This window comes from Ambystoma mexicanum, chromosome 10 (genome assembly GCF_040938575.1).
Source record: "Ambystoma mexicanum isolate Mex_15411 chromosome 10, UKY_AmexF1_1, whole genome shotgun sequence".
Lineage (NCBI taxonomy): Eukaryota > Metazoa > Chordata > Amphibia > Caudata > Ambystomatidae > Ambystoma > Ambystoma mexicanum.
Genome location: NC_090932.1, coordinates 1,521,791,241 through 1,521,808,967, shown reverse-complemented (window position 1 = coordinate 1,521,808,967; position 17,727 = coordinate 1,521,791,241). Strand labels below are relative to the sequence as shown.

The following is a 17,727-nucleotide window of genomic DNA, read 5'->3' as shown; positions in this document are numbered from 1 at the left end:
CAGTAGCCTCCGACGACCTTCAAATATCTGCTGCAGGATTCCTCCAGACACTCCCCCCACCCCCCTTGTCCTCATGATGGAGGTTGAGAAACCCAGGATCTGCATTGATGCAATAGGACATAATCCAGCTGGACCACTCTTCTTCAAACCAGAGGCTGTTTAGACTTGGGGTACTTACCTCATTGTCTTGAGCTTTGCTTTTCTCAGTTGAGACTTGCAGTGGCTTACCCTCAGAGTTGATTCTAACTCCCTTTTCACAGGCTTAACAGTTTGTGACCCTACAAGTGATTTTTACAAACTCTCTAAACTTTGTATAAGACCTTTATCTAAGAAGTGCCTCAGCTCCATAGACTGTGCTCCAGTTGTCTTTGGCTGTCCTGGATCCCTGCAGACTCCCCTAGTCTATTGATTTTGATATTTCTGTCCCTCATAGGTGGTAACATGTTTTAGACTGTTACTTCTGGTAAAGCCTTTTCTTGACTTCATTGGAAGATTTCTAGTATACTCGCATGTACTGAGAACCTGTTTAACCTTTTTCCTTCCTTTAACCTTTCCTTTCTACAAACCTAAGCATTTGCAAAGTATATCTAGTAACATATAAATGCCATTACTGTCCTTGTGATGAAGTCACCTCAGGGTGTAGGAATTGTTTATAAAGCCTCTCTAAAGAGTATCTACTAACTTATGCTAAAACTGAAAAGCACTTTGAAAGTATATTCGATTACCTATCTTGCCCTTTTTAAAGAATGCTTATTTAAAAATGTATGTTAAATAAATAACTATTTATAACTAAAACCTTGGGTATAAGTGTTATTTGATTACTTGTAAATACGAATTTCATTGCTACAGCTCATATTTACTGCTCAGTCACACTGCCAACTTGTGTAGTACAGACCTATACCAAAACGTGGGTTACCTCATACCAAGCAGATAAGTGTTGTGTAGTCTCACACATTGTTACTACACAAATTCTTACCTAACAGCGAGACAAGAACAAATATAATTATTTCCATTTGATGGTAATGTTATCATTATAAGCCTGACCAGAAGCAAACAAATCTGGATTGTTATGTTTTCCCATGACTGCTAGTCTGCCTGGCTAATGACTAGTGTTGATGCACCCATCCATGTATGTTGCTTTTTCTTTTTTTTGTAAGCTGTATCAGTGCCTTCAGGCTGACTGACTATACACTGCCTTTGCTGTTCCCTGGAGGAAGAATTGGAAGCTCTGCCGGATGCAAACCCCTTCACTTTCCTAGGCAGACCTAATCTTTGAGAGGAGGAGCTCAGAGTACTGGGGGGTGGGGGTGTCACTATGCCTAAAGTGCTAAGAGACATTTGTGCTGCTCTTCTAGCCCCTAGACTGCCACGTCTAGGCTCCAGAGCTCTTGGCCTGAGCATAGGCTGCTTGGATGACTGCCATGTTCAAGTCTTAATTGGAAAGAAGGCTTGGTTCCCACTTAATAACTTTAGCTGCATTGCCATATCCAGCAGAATATCATTTGCGGACACAGGGATGATGGTGAATGGAGCTGATGGAAGGACATAGCACGGTTGTAAAGGACTTCCCTGATCAAAGGCTCTCATCCTAAACGAGCACCTAATGGGTATTCTTCTGGATGTCCACAGACTCCTGGTATTAGGATGTTTGCAATGTTTCACATATGTGCCTCTAGTTGTACATGTAAGGGACACCCATCAGAATTGTGAGCAGAGCATTTGAACTTTATCTCTCTGGGATTTACAAAGCACACATTTAGCTAGGAAATACAGAGTGCTTTATTGGGTAACTTTACTTTTTCCTTGCATTAAAGCATATGATTAGCAGGGAGTAGATGTGTGTAGAAAAAAGGAAATGAAGGCAGGAGTAATGCACTAGTCCTCAGCCCACCTTTGCAGTTAACCGTGACAGACATGTTGCTCGGTGTGTGCACACGTAAACAAAAATGTAAGTCCTGGGCAGTGTAACCTTGAAAGAACACAATAGTTGGCAGAGAACGCAACTATTGATTATCATGTTTCAGTGCTGTTGATCTATTTTTAACCACATCAAATGTAAATGCATTATCCTTTGTTTTGCAGACTGTATAGTTAGCCGTCCCATTCACCTGTCATCTGATCCAGTTTATGTTTTGGTATTGTGTGGCCAAGCTTGTTTTTCAGAAGCATCTCTCTCCACTGAATCTGAAATCTCACTATGCAGAAGCAAAGAATTGGAAGCAAAGTCCTGAATGTAATACAAGTTGTAAATCGGCCCCAGTTTTTAGGCGAATGGCGTTGCTCCATCACTGATGGCGTTAACTCTTAGTGTATTTTCTTTTTCTTTTACTTTAGGGTTCCCCAGTGGTTACAGTCCTGATGGCGGTGAAGCACGAAGCCCTGCGAGGTCTCCTATTGTATCCCAAGAAAAAGTGGTCAGGTCTGCAATGCAGGACACCGAAAAAGTGCTCATAGAGCAGGATGTCCGGCAAAAGCAGCAAGGTAATAGGCACTATGTTCTGAAGTAGTCGGAAGTAGTGCAAGGCTTTAACAAGTGGCAGACTAGGGCTCTAACAGGAGGTGCCGGATTCCCCCTAGATTATAAGGCCCATGGTTATAGGAGAAGAAGGGGGACAGCAAAATGTCCCCTTGCCTATGGCGGCAAAAATCCTTTATTAGCCCTGTGCATTCCTCTATATGAAGCCAGTACCCTAAACAGGGATGCCTGTTTAGTCCTCATTCTGAAAGACCAGAAAGATGATGTATGCACTGTTTTATCCTATTTCATGTCACCTTCCTACGAGTTTATAATACGCCTCACTTTTCACATTGAATATTAAAGCACAAAGAAATATTTGTATACAGTCACTTTGAGCTTGCTGTCTTTCATGAAGTCCAAAGGTACACTGTTCTGCTCAACATTACGTTGACAACTGTTTTTCGATTTTTGCCAGGGGTGCTACAAGCCTTTTGGAGGAGCTAATGACACACTAAGCCGCAGAAAAACACATATTTTTGACATTAAAACAGAATATAGAACTGGTGCTTTTTTCTGCATGCTGCAAATCAAATCCGATGCATCGCTGGAGAAATAGTCTCTCTTTTGTCTGCCACATTATTTTAAATTCATAAAATGACTAACAGGAGTCAAATTTCCATGCTGTATTGGTGACGAGCACACAAACGATGAAAACCCCCTGTAGCTGCACCTCAAATATTAGCAGCATAGGAGGTTTTTGCTGCCTTCCACCATGATTAGTAATGTTGGTATGGGATCCCCTCCACTTGGCCCACCTTCCTTCTTAACTGCAGTTATACACTTATCCATGTTTGCCAAAAGGAAGTCATGGTAATAAAACACTGTAACACTTAAAGAAGCCCACCATTTGTTTTGCTGGAAATGAAGGATGTGGGGACTAATAAAATAGAAAGGAAAAGGAGCGGCCTGCTAATAAAAAAAATATATATATACTAAATACATTTTTAAAAAGTAGCCTAAAAAAAGTTTCTTCCATGCAATACTCTCCAATCATGTTTGACCTTTATGCCCTTGTGCCAATCTATATTACCCTATTTGGGAAAGATGGCGGACCATTGGTTTACCTTTCTACATACCGAGTGACAGCCGTACTAAGGCTGATGGCATTTGGCTTCCTTGGCTGCTGCTATAAGCTATAATGTAGATGGTGGAGAGGGGACTCAAAAACATTGATTATTCCCAACTAAGCAAACCGACCCGATTGAGGTGAATCCTGGGGACGTAGTAGGATAGAGCTTGAGAGCAGTGGCAGTCATTTGAGGCATTGTTCCTAAAGCACATCAGATGCCCAATAGCATTCATATTGCGGCACCTTGTGTGAACTGCATTGGTAGCTTCTCCAGCGCCAGGCCATCAATGATGTCTAATTCCATTCTTCCAAAACAATGGTGCTGGTACTACTGAAATCACTCTAAAACAAATGGTAGTCGTTGTGTAGGTTTTCCTATATTCAGTTTCTCATTGCAATCTTTATCTTTAAATTGTTAATCGAGAATTCTAACACGAAATATAGTGAAGCAGTGTTTGCACTTGAGTGGTTTAAATTCATTAAGTCGACTGTAAAAGTGTTAATTCTGAGACTGCAGTAAATAAGCATACATTAACTCAATGCAAAAAGTAATGTATCACAGTTTGAAATCAAATCATATCCTACCTTATTTTATCTGACTATCTTTATTACCATTCTTCCTATGTGATGCAAATGTCACAAAACTCTTTGTGTTCATGACAAAATGTTATTAATGAATAACAATCCTGGTAAAGGTGGCCAACTGCAAGAGGTTAAGTGTGGGTTTTTTAGGTACTAGCGGGGGTGGGGGGGTTATGGCATGCTTGGTGCCGGCACCTGGCTGTGTTCAGTGATGCAGCGTCTTGGCCAGTTGGGGAGGGTTACCAGATGATCTCCCAACTGGGACACCAGGTTCCAGTTCTAGGCTTTCTTTTTTAGAAACTCTAATCTGGTGCTTCATTCTTGTAGGTTCACTTGAAATGAGCCTAGACCATAAATCAAGAGCACAGAAGGGTGTTCAATAAATGCCTGGGTTGGGACATAGTGACATCCTCCACCCCCCTGGCATTAAATAATAATGTAACCGTAAGGCCTGGGCACTAGATTATTTTTCCAGCTTCTTTGGCTATTTCTGCAGTATGATACAGCTGTAATAACTTCTTCCTTGTTAAAAAGATTTTTTTTGTAGAAAAACACACGATAGTAATATGCTGCACATTGTTTTCTTTTGTAACGCCCACCAAAGCACCTCCAAAACTTTCAGCATCAGACAGCCACATACAGCACTTACGGCAGATTCATGAAGGTCAGCATTCGCCATGCCATCCACAGCAACCGCCTCAGTACATGAAGAGTCACCAGCGTGTTGTCACCCTGGAGCAGCATATAAATGTAAGTAGTATTTCGTGCTAGCTTATGCGAAAATGCATTCTTCTTTCACAGGGTGTTCCCTCAATGAATTGAAACCGTTAACTGCATTGTGGTTTCATAGATACACAATCTGTCAAGTGACAGCTGGTTTGTGGCTCTTCAGGCTGGGTGTACAGTAAGCCTCTTTAGTTGCAATAATGACCGATGGCTTTGCTATTACATTGACATTTTGTACAGAGAAAAAGGCTCATCTATCATCTCTCCCAAAGGGTAGTTTTATCCTTTTATAATCCCCTTCTCCTTTGGTTCTCTTAAGTCCCATCCCCTTTCCTCCATCCTGCCCCCTTTCCTCCATCCTGCATGGGAGTCCCTCGCTAGGGACGGGAACGGAACCTTTCTCACCAGAAAAAGAACACCTTCCCTTTAAATGTATATGCGTGCTGGGACGTGGCCTTGGGAGCATGCGCTCCCTTAAGCCTGCCCACCAGCGCCACACCTCAGACTTCTTTTCTGTTTCGACGGGAGCAGACCAGTTTCACCAGCACTCGTGGTTGAGGCCCTGTGGGCCTGTAATTCCACATGCTTTCCCATAGTTTTGTTTCAAATATAATTCTTCACACTCATCCTAGTTTCCTTCCGAAGGCCATCTCCTCTTTTCATCTCAATAAGGAGATCGTGCTTCCCACCTTATTCCCTAATCCGATGGTGGAGCTGGAAAAGGTGCTCCACTGTCTGAACGTCAGACAAGCTTTAAAGTTCTACCTGGCCAGGAGTAAGGACAATCAGATGCCTTATTTGTCCCCTTCAGAGGAATTAAACCAGGCGAGTAAGTGTCCAAGGCATCTAAAGCCAGATCGATGGTCACAGCCATCCACAACGTGTACAAGGCATAGCGTAAGGAAGTCCCAAGGGACATCCACGCACACGCAATCCGGGCCAAGGCAGCAGCCGTCGCTTTTCAAGACCATGTGCCATGGCGGGTGATTAGCAGGGCAGCCACATGGGCCTGCCCATCGCTCCAGCTGACGCTGCCTTCGAGCAGGTGGTTCTGCGTAACCTCTTTGCATTGAATTACCAATCACTCTCCTCCCCAGGCATTTCTAGTGAGTGGTAATCATTAGTTCCCTTTCCTCCATACGTCCCACCATCCCCCCCCCCAAGAATAGCAGGGTTGTTAATCGATCTAATAAAGGCAGCGCGTCGAAGGTGTGGTGCCATTGGGCAGGATTAAGGGAGTGCATGCTCCCAAGGCTGCTCCCTCGCGCGCATATAAATGTAAAGGGAAAGTGTTCTTTTTCTGTTGAAAAACGTTCAGTTCCCGTACCTAGCGAGGGGCGCCCATTCAGGATGGAGGAAAGGGGTCTAAGGACTAGAAGTACTTTAGTCCCTCCGGTGAGTAACACTTACATTTTATTGCAACAAATCTTATCTTGATGAAGTCCCAAATTAGCAATCACAAAGGGAGACTTTGTGGAAAAAAAGATCCAAGGCAATGGGCCCTTGCGATACTGAATCATTGTAGTGTTGTCATTTTGAGAAGAGTAGTCGTGTTTTGAAGAGGCTGCCACTAAAGGAAATTGCCCTTGGATTATTTTCTGAAAATATGGATGCATTATAGGAGAATTAATATTTCGGAGAAGGTGTGCTAATTGAGATTGAAAACAAACTGGTGTTTTGAGTTGTTTTAGAAAGTAAGAGTTGATATTTGTTGATGGTGAACATATGGGGTGCAGTGCCACTCGCATGTACATGTGTTTTTTTTTCTTGGCAGGAGGTGATCACTTTAGACTATACACGCAATCACCCCCAGCAGCTCAACTCCCAAATGCAGCTACCAATGTACTCCTACCAGGGGGCAGGATGTCCCGTCCTGGACCTGCGGAGGACACCAAGTGCAGGTCTCCTCCAGCAGCAGGAGCTCGGCCAAACACCAAGGATATCCCCACTCGGAGAAGGAGGTAAAAGGTAAGGAGCAGTTCCATCTTTTTTGTTATCTAAGGATTTGTATGGGAGTATTGCATTACTCAATCGTCTCGTGGAACACAACTGCTTTTGGATTACTTTGATTTGTTGAGGAGAGTTCAAAAAAGGAACAGGGCATGTGCTAGACACATACCAAAGAAATCTCTCTTGATAATAATGGGTTCATAATATAATTGGAACTCATCTTTGTGTTTTGAAGTGCAGGCCAAGCAACACATGGAATTGTTTTGTAGTTTTAAACTGAAACACTTTGAAAGATGGGATTGGGACTTGGACTGTCCATTTGGATTTTACATGCTGAGGCAGCTCTTGCTTATTTTTATAAACTTATTTAAAGGAATGGTTTGCCCAAAAATTTTTATTTTCAAAAATAGATAGGCAACATAAAAAAAAACGATTGGCGTTCTTTTTTCTCGAAGTCCCTATGTAGAATTTTGAGCAATTCAAGCTCAAAGATAGCACATGGGGGCAACCATTTTGTGAAATGGATGCCTGCCACTGTGCTTGCTTTGGCTTTTGTGGCACTAATGAAGGAAAAGCCAGCCAGCTGTAGTAAACAAAAGCTACCACTGGGTGTCTTTTCCTTCATTGGTGCTGTACGCGGAGGACGGGGACCGGAGACTACAGGCAGAAAAGCTGCAGCTGGCTGGCTTTTCCTTCATTAGTGCCGCAAAAGCCAGCACAGGCGGGCAGCCATTTCACAAAATGGATGTGCCCATGTGCTTGCTTTTTCAATTTTTGAGCTTGAATTGCTCAAAATTTTACATAGGGACTTCGAAAAAAAAAAACACCAATCGTTTTTTTTTATGTATGTTTGGGCAAACCGTTCCTTTAAACTTATTAAAATGAACTTGTTTTTTTATAAACGATTGTTACGGGTGCAATAATACACATGGTATGTATAACTGATTTCAGTGCCCATTCTATAAGAGGGTCAGGATCCAGAAAAAGACCACAGAAGCTGCTGGACCGATGAACCCTCTGAAGCGTTCAGCACAAAGCCCAATGGTGCACAGGCTATGTACTTCTCAACCCAGAGGAAAAGGGCAATAGGACAAAATAATAAATCAGATCCTCGCCTTCAACTTCTTAAGACACGAGCAGAGGTGCCACCAATGGGTGTCCAAATGGGGCCACAGCCACCCTTAAAAAAAGCTGCACCCCACCAGCCCACCTACCGCTTAGAGATTGTTTCGGTGTGCCACCACAATGACGTCATCAAGCCACTCCTATGTAAAAATTTCTGGGGCACCACTGGACACAAGACCTGAAACCAGATTAGCATAACATTAATTGCTCTCAATTCTCTTCTCCTCCCCACCCCATTACCTTTAACATACCTAATAACCACTGCTAACTTGCCTAGAGGTTATATTGATTAAATGACTTCAACTTTCTTCTCTGTCAGTAACTTTCTTCTTGTATTCTTATTTATTTGTAATTCTTTTTTCTCTCTTGAAAGGGAAATAGTACTGATTTTCCATACTCATGTTATAGAAAGTCAAGATTCTATTAAAGACACAGAGGCGAAGTATTATGTTGTCTTTCTTTACTCAAAACTTGAACAGCATTAACTCTAACCTTCTCTTCATGTCTTTGTCCTTCCTCTTTCTTGGTCTTTCTCAACTGTTAACTCATGCGCCCCAACCGGTAGACACTGCAATGCAACCTTGTTCCCTCTTGTTCGTCTCAGGATCCTGCTGCTTTAGTCTCCGTTCCTGTTAAACAACAAAATAACAAACCTGAGGCTAGCTACTATAGGTTGGTTTATCGCCAAATGAAATTTCTCATAACCATCTTATTGCATATACATCAGAATTAAACCAACACTTGCATTGATTAACTGGGTGGGATAATCCTTTGCCTCCGTGTCTTTAATAGAATCATGACTTTATAGAACATTAATATAGACAATCCGTATTCTATGTCAAGACTGCAGGCTTGGATTATGCTAGTTCAAAGCTTACTCTCTACCAACGTAGACTGTAACATTCTTTAAATGTTGACTCTCTAGACCAGTCTGCTGTCTTAAAAATGTCTTCCAATGTGGCTCCTGCGTTAAATGCGTTTGATGCCATAACTCCTCTAATTGAATGGGCCCCATCAGACCCAATATCAATACCTGCTTGTAGCATGCACCATTTCACCCATTTAGCTAGAGTTGGCTCTGACACAGCCTTGAATGGCTTTCTAATTGCAATGCACAGTTGTGTTACCCCTGTCAGCCCTTAATTCCCTTAATTACTTATCGTGTTGTTGTAAGCCTTCAGACAACGGACCGGACATAATCATGGTTGGTCTGGATACCGGCTTCGTCCTTTTGTTAATATAGAATGTGATTCCTGATGGGCCAAAAGACTTCTGGTCTATTTCAAGTGCCTTAACATTGGACACTCTCTTACAAGGTATGGGGAAAAGCAGTGTAGTGAGCTTTGCTGATAATGCTTTCCTCGACAGCTGGTCGTTATCCGGCCAGTTAGCAAATAGATTCTATACCGTATTATCATCCTAAGTATGGGAATATTTGGGCATCAGTGGTTTCAACAGCCGTACCCCTTTAAGAAGTTTGCATACTAATGGGTGTGCACCCACTGGTGCATTTTCAATCTTGAGGTGCCCAGCTGATACGGCTGATCTACAAGTATTCGCCTTCCTGTAGGCTTTGCCTTGTGCTGCCAGAGCTGCTAGAAATTCACTATGTGCGCTATATTTGCCTTAGTGGGATGTATGTGCCGTTCCACACACCAGCCGTTGCACCGTCGCAGGAACTACATTCTCCTGCGTTTTGGTACCATGGACATACACGCTTTATAGCGGTAGGCGTAGTACACCCCCTTTCAGCCTGTGACAACACAGCAGATCAATGAATGTTTGGGTTACATTGTATATGTTGGAATTCCTTTCAGCCAAAATTTGGCTTAACACACAGCACTGTGTGACATTGTTTACATGGTTAGCCAAAATTAGGCTTAGCACACAGCATTCTGTGTGATATTGTTTTCGTTGTAGCCGCAATCAGGCTCTGGTTGACGCACGTACTGTGCCATTTACACAAAATTGTTCAATCTGATCCTCTAGACAAGTAAGGGTCAGCGAGGGATAGTTTAAGTTTTATTAGCTATCTCGGAAATTTCTCATGATTTAAAATGTATACACTGTTTTGTTAACACCAAATCATTTTCTGTCAGCTCCCATATATTGGGTCTCTATGTTTAATTTCTTGCGGGGTTGTACCCCTACTTCTATGAACTTTCGCATAAATTTTGCTTTGATTGTATGGACTAAATAGTCCTGTTTCTCTGTAAACTGCATTGTTTTTGTATGTTTTCATGTATGTTTTTCATGTTGTATGTACTTATCAAATAGACACGTTGTCTTGTTACAAACCAACAATTAAAGCAAGTTCTGCACTTTCTTATTTTTTCTCATAAGGTTACTTTGACTGGTGAGAGACCAAAAAATTAAATATTGAATTTGATGTAATCTACTGTTTAGGCTACCAGGAGAACAAAACTGTTAGCTCTACAAAGGATATTTTTTGACCTAGGATATTCAGGCACACCCTTGTGTTCACACATATGAACACACTGCACGATCTGGGCTTCTCGCTCAATCTCAAGAAGTCGCAGCTGCACCCTACGCAGACTGACATTCTTGGGCCTCATCTGGAACGCATGCTCCGAGAAGGTTTCAGCCAGAGGACAAGATCTTGGCCATCAAGAAGGCCTCCACCCACTTCCTAAGCAGAGAGGTGACCTCGGCATGGTGGTACCGGCATCTCCTGGGTCTCGTGGCGGCGGTCCTATCAACCGTTCCACACACGAGATTGAGGATGAGGAGGATTCAGCTGCACTTCGTGGCCTCATGGAATCAGGAGCGGGGCTCTCAATCCGAGATGATCAACGTTCCTCCATCTCTCCACCCGGACCTAACATGGTGGTCCAGGGACTGCAACCTATGGACGGGCAAGCCCTTTCGGCAGCCCTCCCCGCAGGCCACCATCACCACAGACTCCTTGCTCGAGGGCTGGGGAGGCACCCTGGATGACCTCTCGGTCCACGACACCTGGACTCGGTAAGAGCAGGAATACCACATCAATTGGTTGGAGCTGAACCCCATCTAGCTAGCGCTCAGAGCATTCCTACCACTTCTCAGGGGCAAGGTTGTCCTCATCCAGTCAGACAACTCGACCAGCATGTACTCCGTCAACAAGCAGGGAGGCACTAGATCCCCTCCTCTGTGCAGACTGGCAATCAGTATGTCGGAGTGGGCCCTGGAAAACGACATCCACCTCATGGCAGTCCACCTCCCGGGGGAATTCAACCTGGAGGCGGGCAGTTACGAGTGGCAGCTAAACAACCTCGTTATTCAGGAGATCTTCAACAGATGGGGACTCTCCAAGGTGGATCTCATTGCCACCTGGCACAACAAGAAGTGCCCTCAGTTCGCCTCCTGGCAGGGAGAGGGGCCAGGCTCCCTGGGCGACGCATTTTGGCTTCAGTAGAAGCCACGATAGTCATAAGGCTCCCTCTTGGCAGAAAAAATACAATAAGAGGGACCTCGACGCGTGGGGGATCTTGGGTACACTACACATCACATTAGTGATAGTGTTGCACCATGTCGACGTCCCCTTTCGATTCTCGAAAGACAAGATGCAATACTCCACGGTTACCACTGATTGTCAGACTATGCACAGCATGTGAATCTAAGCAGATAAACCATCAGAAATGTTTTTACGGTAAGTAATGCATGTCATATATCATATCATATAATGTGGGTCTGGGTTTTACCTTTATGTTCAGTTTTTCTTGGGTCTGTGCCAGTCTGCTGTGCTGTGCTCTTTTGTTTTCAGCTGACAATGATCTTCTTATTACTACAGTTAATTTGTTCTGGGAACAAGTTATTAGTAGTTGCCACTAGGTGGTGACAGCTCGCCTCACTACAAGCTTGTTGACTATTTGTTTCTTGCTCCGACCCAGGGCCTCCGTCACGCCTTCCGTGCCCTGTTGTTTCACCAGATTTGTTTCACCCGTGATGTGATACCCTCGGTGAGCTCTCTCTGTGTACCTTATCGGAGGGTGCTCACCATGCAGAAATGACCTCGGGCTGGTGCCTAAATTGCAATCTTGTCGCACTGCGCCCTCTTCCGTGTGAGAACACCCCTTCCAATTAAGTATTTTGGCGCCGGACCTTCCTGCGGCACGTTGCGCCATTTGTCTCTAGAGGTTTACACGGATACGTTCTGACGTAAAACTCCTTTGAATTCTACTTGCGTGTGCGCTCCTAATCCAATATCATATTACAATTCCTTATGAAGTCTTACATCAGCAGTCTTGTCTTTCGCATAAGTATAATAAAATGAGTACTTAACTGCTGCCCAAGCAGTAAAGACAGAGGAAGTACAAAGACGTGAAGAGAAGGTTATGGGACTGGCAGTGAGAGCATTGGCTGAACATATCAAAAATGGACTCCAAAAAAAGGATAATTTCTTGGGAAATGTATTTCTTTGTGTTGAATTTTTAATATATTTGTTATAATGCTGCTCGAGTTTTTAATAAAGAAATGACCCTAATCCGAGTCTCCGGTCTTGACATAGAATCTGAATCTTGTATAAATTGCTTTACTTGCTGCCTTGTACTTATTCATTTGCAACAATGCACATGTTTTAACAACTCGCTGTACGAGCATAACTTTTCTCTACTTTAAACAGTAACGCGTCTCTAACTTCGGACACTAACAGCTGATATTTATCTTATTCGTTATGAGCAAGGCGAACGCGTTGGCTCGTTGCACCCAACGCAGTCCCTTTTCCATGTTTACCACACAGGCCGTCACACCCAGTATTGTCCCTTTTCTATGTTCGTGGTTGCACAGACAACTTCAGATTTGCGCTCTCCTTCAACGCAGGCTCACGCCCGTGCTTCAGTGAGCTCTCGAACCACTGGGTAGGTGCATGGTTTAAACGCTGCCCCCCAGTGCCCCAGAAAGCTTCTTACGCACTGGGTATTCAATTTGAGCGCTGTCTACTTTTGAAGCGCACCTCCCTGAATCCTCCTGCCTCCGAACAAAGCCTGTGTGCTTCCTTCACGTCACTCTCTGTGCATTGAGATCTGTCAGAAGGACCAGTTCAGTGCGCTTGTCAATGCAGTTTTCATTAAAATAATAACTTTTAATTTACTTCATTCACACAAGACACTTGAGTTAAAATAAACTTAAACTATTCAACTTGTGACTCCATTCTCTGCTCTCATGCTGAAGACATTTTTGTCCAGATATGTACAGTCCTATACTTAACTCAGTTTTCACTATTGCCGGAGACCAGTTTCTACGCGGCAAGGCCGGGATTCAAACATACTATGCGTTGTCTTGCTTCCAAGACAAACATGTTGCCCCTGAGCTATCCTCCTGTCCCTAACAGAATGAAACAGTCCCACCAGACTACTGGATCATGACCCACAATATGCGTGGATGATTTCCTTATTCTCTCGAAGGCCTGGAAGGCAGTTTAGAATTGTCTGAGGATTCCAAGTTGATACAGCATTCCAAGCTGCCTACCTCATCAGAAGAACTATACATTTTCTCCTCCATCTTGCCTTGAGCAACCTACACCTTCCTGAAACAAATACTTTAGGAAAACTGTGGCTTTATATAAACTTTAATGCTACCATTTCTAACCTGCCTTAACTACATTTCTGATGCTTGTTAATCTGCTTAGAATCACATGCTGTGCATATAGTCTGACAACTAGTTGTAATTGCGGAGTATCGAAGGACGTCGACATAGGCTTGTCTATAACACTATCCCTAACGTGATGTGTAGTGTATCCAAAATCCTTCACGCGTCAAGGTCCCTCAGATTGTTTTTTTCCATCCAACTATGCGGAGCTCGTTAGAGTTAATATTGCAAAAGTACTTATTTGTTGTCCCACGACCGATGGTCGTTTAGTCTTGGATGACCACTTCATGGAACTCTACGCTGACGCCATACAACTGCTGTTTTGGCGGCTGGTGCATCGTTCAACGTCTGTCGACCACTTGGTCTTGGCCCTTCGGCCAGGCCCTTATAGTAGGGAGAGTGGAGCCCTGGGTTGATTCTTTTCTGAGAATGCATTTTTTCCTTTTCTTTTCTGGTCTAGCTGCCACCTTCCACCTCTGCTATGGAGAGGACTCCATTTAAGTTTTGTCCATCTTGCAACGTAAAATACCCATGGAAATGCAATAGGTGCTTACCACGATGAGCAATCCTGTAAGTCCTGCAAACTCTTTCGTACTAAGACGTTAAAAGATAGGTGGACAATGCAGTAGGTGGCCTACGCGATACAGGCCGGAAGTCGTTCCCCAACCCCTCTCCCCCCCCGTTGTCGCCGTCGCCTCGAGTGATGAGGACTCTTATCGGCAGCTATGATTCAGATGTGGAGGCCATAGACCTTTCGGCAGAACCATCCAGTTCCCAGGTGTTCCTCCCCGACCGGCAGGCCACCGGTTCTGCTATGGGAAGATCACACCTCAGTGACAGAGGCACACATGAACCACCCAAGGATAAGCATACAACCCCCCGAGCTTCCTCGACGGATATGTCGAAGAAGCATCACACGCCAACAGGCACGCTGAAAACTTTGACGGTGCCTGCCGAACCTCACGGTCTGGCGCCCTCCTCGCATCCATCTTATCAACATGCATCCGAGCATTCCACTCATAAGGGCGTCTCTTCTAAAAAGCACGCAAGTGCAGACTTGCCGTCTAAGAGCGTGTTAGGGAGAATTCTCATTCCTATGCTAATTCCCTTCTGCCTTAGAGAGCCCCAGCTCTTTTGCTGGACTTAAAGATTTACTTTATCCCGGAGTGAGTTAGACCTTTTTCTCACTCTCCCATGTATTTTTATCTGATTTGGACTCCGTTTCTCTTTTGGGTTTGGAGTCTGACAAACTCCATAGGCATCACCTTTTTGTATTGTGATACCCTGCACCCTCAATGCATTGTCACAGAGAAGTCCTTTGGATTTCTCTTAAGGTATAACTGTCTTCTCTTGGATGAACTACGGTTTCCAAGATTAATAAAGTGAAATTGACTTTACTTACCTTTTTCTCTTTGTAGACCCAGCAGACACCATCTTATGTGGAGTGCTGGGGGGATAGTTAGTATCCCCTTGGTCTACTTTCTCATGTAATATTTTTTATGTTACCCTCACTACAATTAATGGCTCGTGGCAGTGGTTTAATTTTCCTACCATTGTGCGATTTTACCACAGGCTGAATCCTCGGCTGCAGTATTGAACCCATAGGTGCCCATTTTGTCAAAATGGCCCGGTCTTCTTCTTTCGCCATTTCTTGCATGTGAGGTATTTGTATTTGTATTTATTTATTTGTATTGCGCACCTTGCCCGGAGGCTTGCGGGCGCATGTTTAGTAGGCAGTTACAAGTTGCAGAGGAGAAGTTACAGGTTCCAGGAGAAGAGGTTAACAGTTACATAGGTAGTGATACAGTATAACATGAACGGTGAAAATGACAATGATACAGTATAACATAACGGGTGAAAATGACATAGATAATAACAACAAAGTAGCAGTACCCAAGGTTACAGTAGAAGGGTACGCGCTGTGAGCAGTTACAAATTTACAAGATGTCTTGTTCCCGTAACCAAAGTTTAGCTTTGGTTTTGAATACGTGGCAAAGCGGAATGTTCCTTAGTGCATTGGGGAGTGAGTTCCAGAGCTTGGCAGCAAGGACCGGAAAACTTGACCCTCCTGCCGAGCGTAATTTGAAGCTGGGGATGTCCAAAGTGTGCACCTGGGCAGCTCTCAAGGGTCTGGTGGCTGTGTGATGCGAGAAACGTGATATTAAGTAGGCTGGAGCTGCATTGTTCTGTGCCTTGTGTGTGAGCACAAGTGATTTGAGTGATATGCGGTGCAAGATAGGTGACCACTGGATGTTGCGTCTGATAGTGGCTATATGATTCCGTCTAGGTATGTTGAATGCTGCCCTAATGGCGTTGTTTTGTGTGACCTGTAGTTTGTCCAGATTTCTTTGGCTCGTCCCAAGGTATAGGGCATTGCAATAGTCTATTTTGGATAAGATGAGGGTTCTCGCGAGGGTCAGACAATTGTCTGGAGTCAGGAATGGCCTGCAGGCTGTAATCAATTTGCAGGTGTAGGACGATGCAGAGACAACTGCATTGGTTTGTCGTGTGAGGGACAGGGTAGAATCAAGGTAGATTCCTAGAGTTTTGGTGACATTGGCCACTTTGATGTCAATCCCGTCAATAGTGAAGGAATTGTAGTTGGCGTCAAGTTTCGCGAGTTTAGTTTGGGAGCCCAGGATGATTAACTCTGTTTTTTCGTCGTTAAGGCAGAGCCCATGATTGGCCATCCAGGCCTGGATGACGGAGTAGACCGTATTAAGAGATTTTGAGTCGGTTACAAAATCACCAGTGATAGGGATGAGTATCTGGGTGTCATCCGCATAATTAGTGTAGGAGACACCCAGATAATCAAGGATATCAAAGAGTGGTTTAGTAAACACATTGTAAAGGGTGGGAGATACACAGGATCCTTGTGGGACTCCACAGGGGACGTGGGAGGGGTCAGCCGCTGCTAGTGGAGAGAAGACCCTCATGGTTCTGTTGGCAAGGAATGAACTGATCCAAGAAGTGGCTGCTTCCGAGAAGTGGGCGGCGATTTTGAGATGATGACAGAGAATTTGGTGGTCAACCAGGTCGAAGGCAGCTGAGAGATCAAGGAGGAGCAGGAGTGCCAATTTGCCCTTGTCTTTCAGGTCCTCGATTTGGGTTTTCAGGTCCAGTAAAGCTGTCTCAGTGCCATGCCTGGGACGGAAACCAGATTGTCTCAGCCCTAGTAGATTGTTGCGTTCGAGATACTCCTGGATTTGGAGATAGGCTGCGCGGTCAAGGATTTTAAGCAGGAAAGGCACAGTGGTGATGGGCCTGTAGTTTGAAGGGTTGCTGGGGTCAAGATTGGCTTTTTTAATTAATGGTATGACCCAGGCATCCTTAAGGTTGTCAGGTACGGTGCTTGATTCAAAGGAGGCATTTATGAAGGAGGTAATAAATGGGGCGAGCTTGGGTGCGGCTTCCTTAATGATGACAGCGGGGCATGCATCACCTTGGCAATTGGAAGGTTTTAGTTTAGATATAATGATTTCTACTTCCTTGATGGAGAGGGGAGAGAAGCTGAATGGTTTGAAGTTGTGTTTGAGTGCTTGTATTTTATAATTCAGGGTGGTGCTCGTTGAACTTGAGAGGTAGTTTTTTTTTGCTTTGATTTTAGTTTGGAGAGTGGTGATTTTGTCTAGTAAAGCTTTTTGGATGTTTGTACACCAATCAGTGTCAGGGGTACACTTATTGAGAGGAGCGATAGGGGACTCCAGTTCCTTAAGTATCTTAAACAGTTCCTTAGTGTTAGAGCGGGCTTGGGTGATTCTTTTATTATAAGCTTCCTTTTTGGCAACAAGGATGGCTTCTTTATAGGCCAGGGTGGCTAGCGTAAGATTATTTTTGTTGGCCAGGGAGGGGATACTTTTCCATGAGGCCTCTGCTTTTCTTTTTTCTTTGCGTAGGTCACGTAGTTGCGGAGTGAACCAAGAGTTCAAGTGGGTCCGTGGTTTTTGTTTACGCAGTTTGATAGGGGCGATAGTATTAAGGGCTTTTAGCATAACACGATTATAAGTGTCTACTAATGCTGTGGGGTCAGTGCAGGACTCTGAAGCTGCGTGCAATAATGGGAGGATGAGTGGTAAGAGTTTCTCAACAGTGATGTCTTTTTTATTCCGTGTGCGCGTGGGCGGTGCGAGGTTTTGTGTGTCCTCAGGAGGGCTAGTGTTAATAGAGAACG

At 44.1% G+C, this 17,727-nt stretch overlaps 1 protein-coding gene across 6 annotated transcripts in view; it reads left to right on the top strand.

Annotated features, from left to right (window-relative positions):
* The window catches only part of NCOR2 (nuclear receptor corepressor 2), a 2,813,293-nt gene that overhangs the window by 2,638,284 nt on the left and 157,282 nt on the right, over window positions 1-17,727 (top strand). For all 6 annotated transcript variants that reach the window (XM_069619703.1, XM_069619702.1, XM_069619704.1 and 3 more), the window contains 3 exons: window positions 2,335-2,481; window positions 4,774-4,919; window positions 6,670-6,863. In XM_069619703.1, the coding sequence (XP_069475804.1) occupies window positions 2,335-2,481; window positions 4,774-4,919; window positions 6,670-6,863 (487 nt within the window). The remainder of the gene's footprint in view (window positions 1-2,334; window positions 2,482-4,773; window positions 4,920-6,669; window positions 6,864-17,727) is intronic.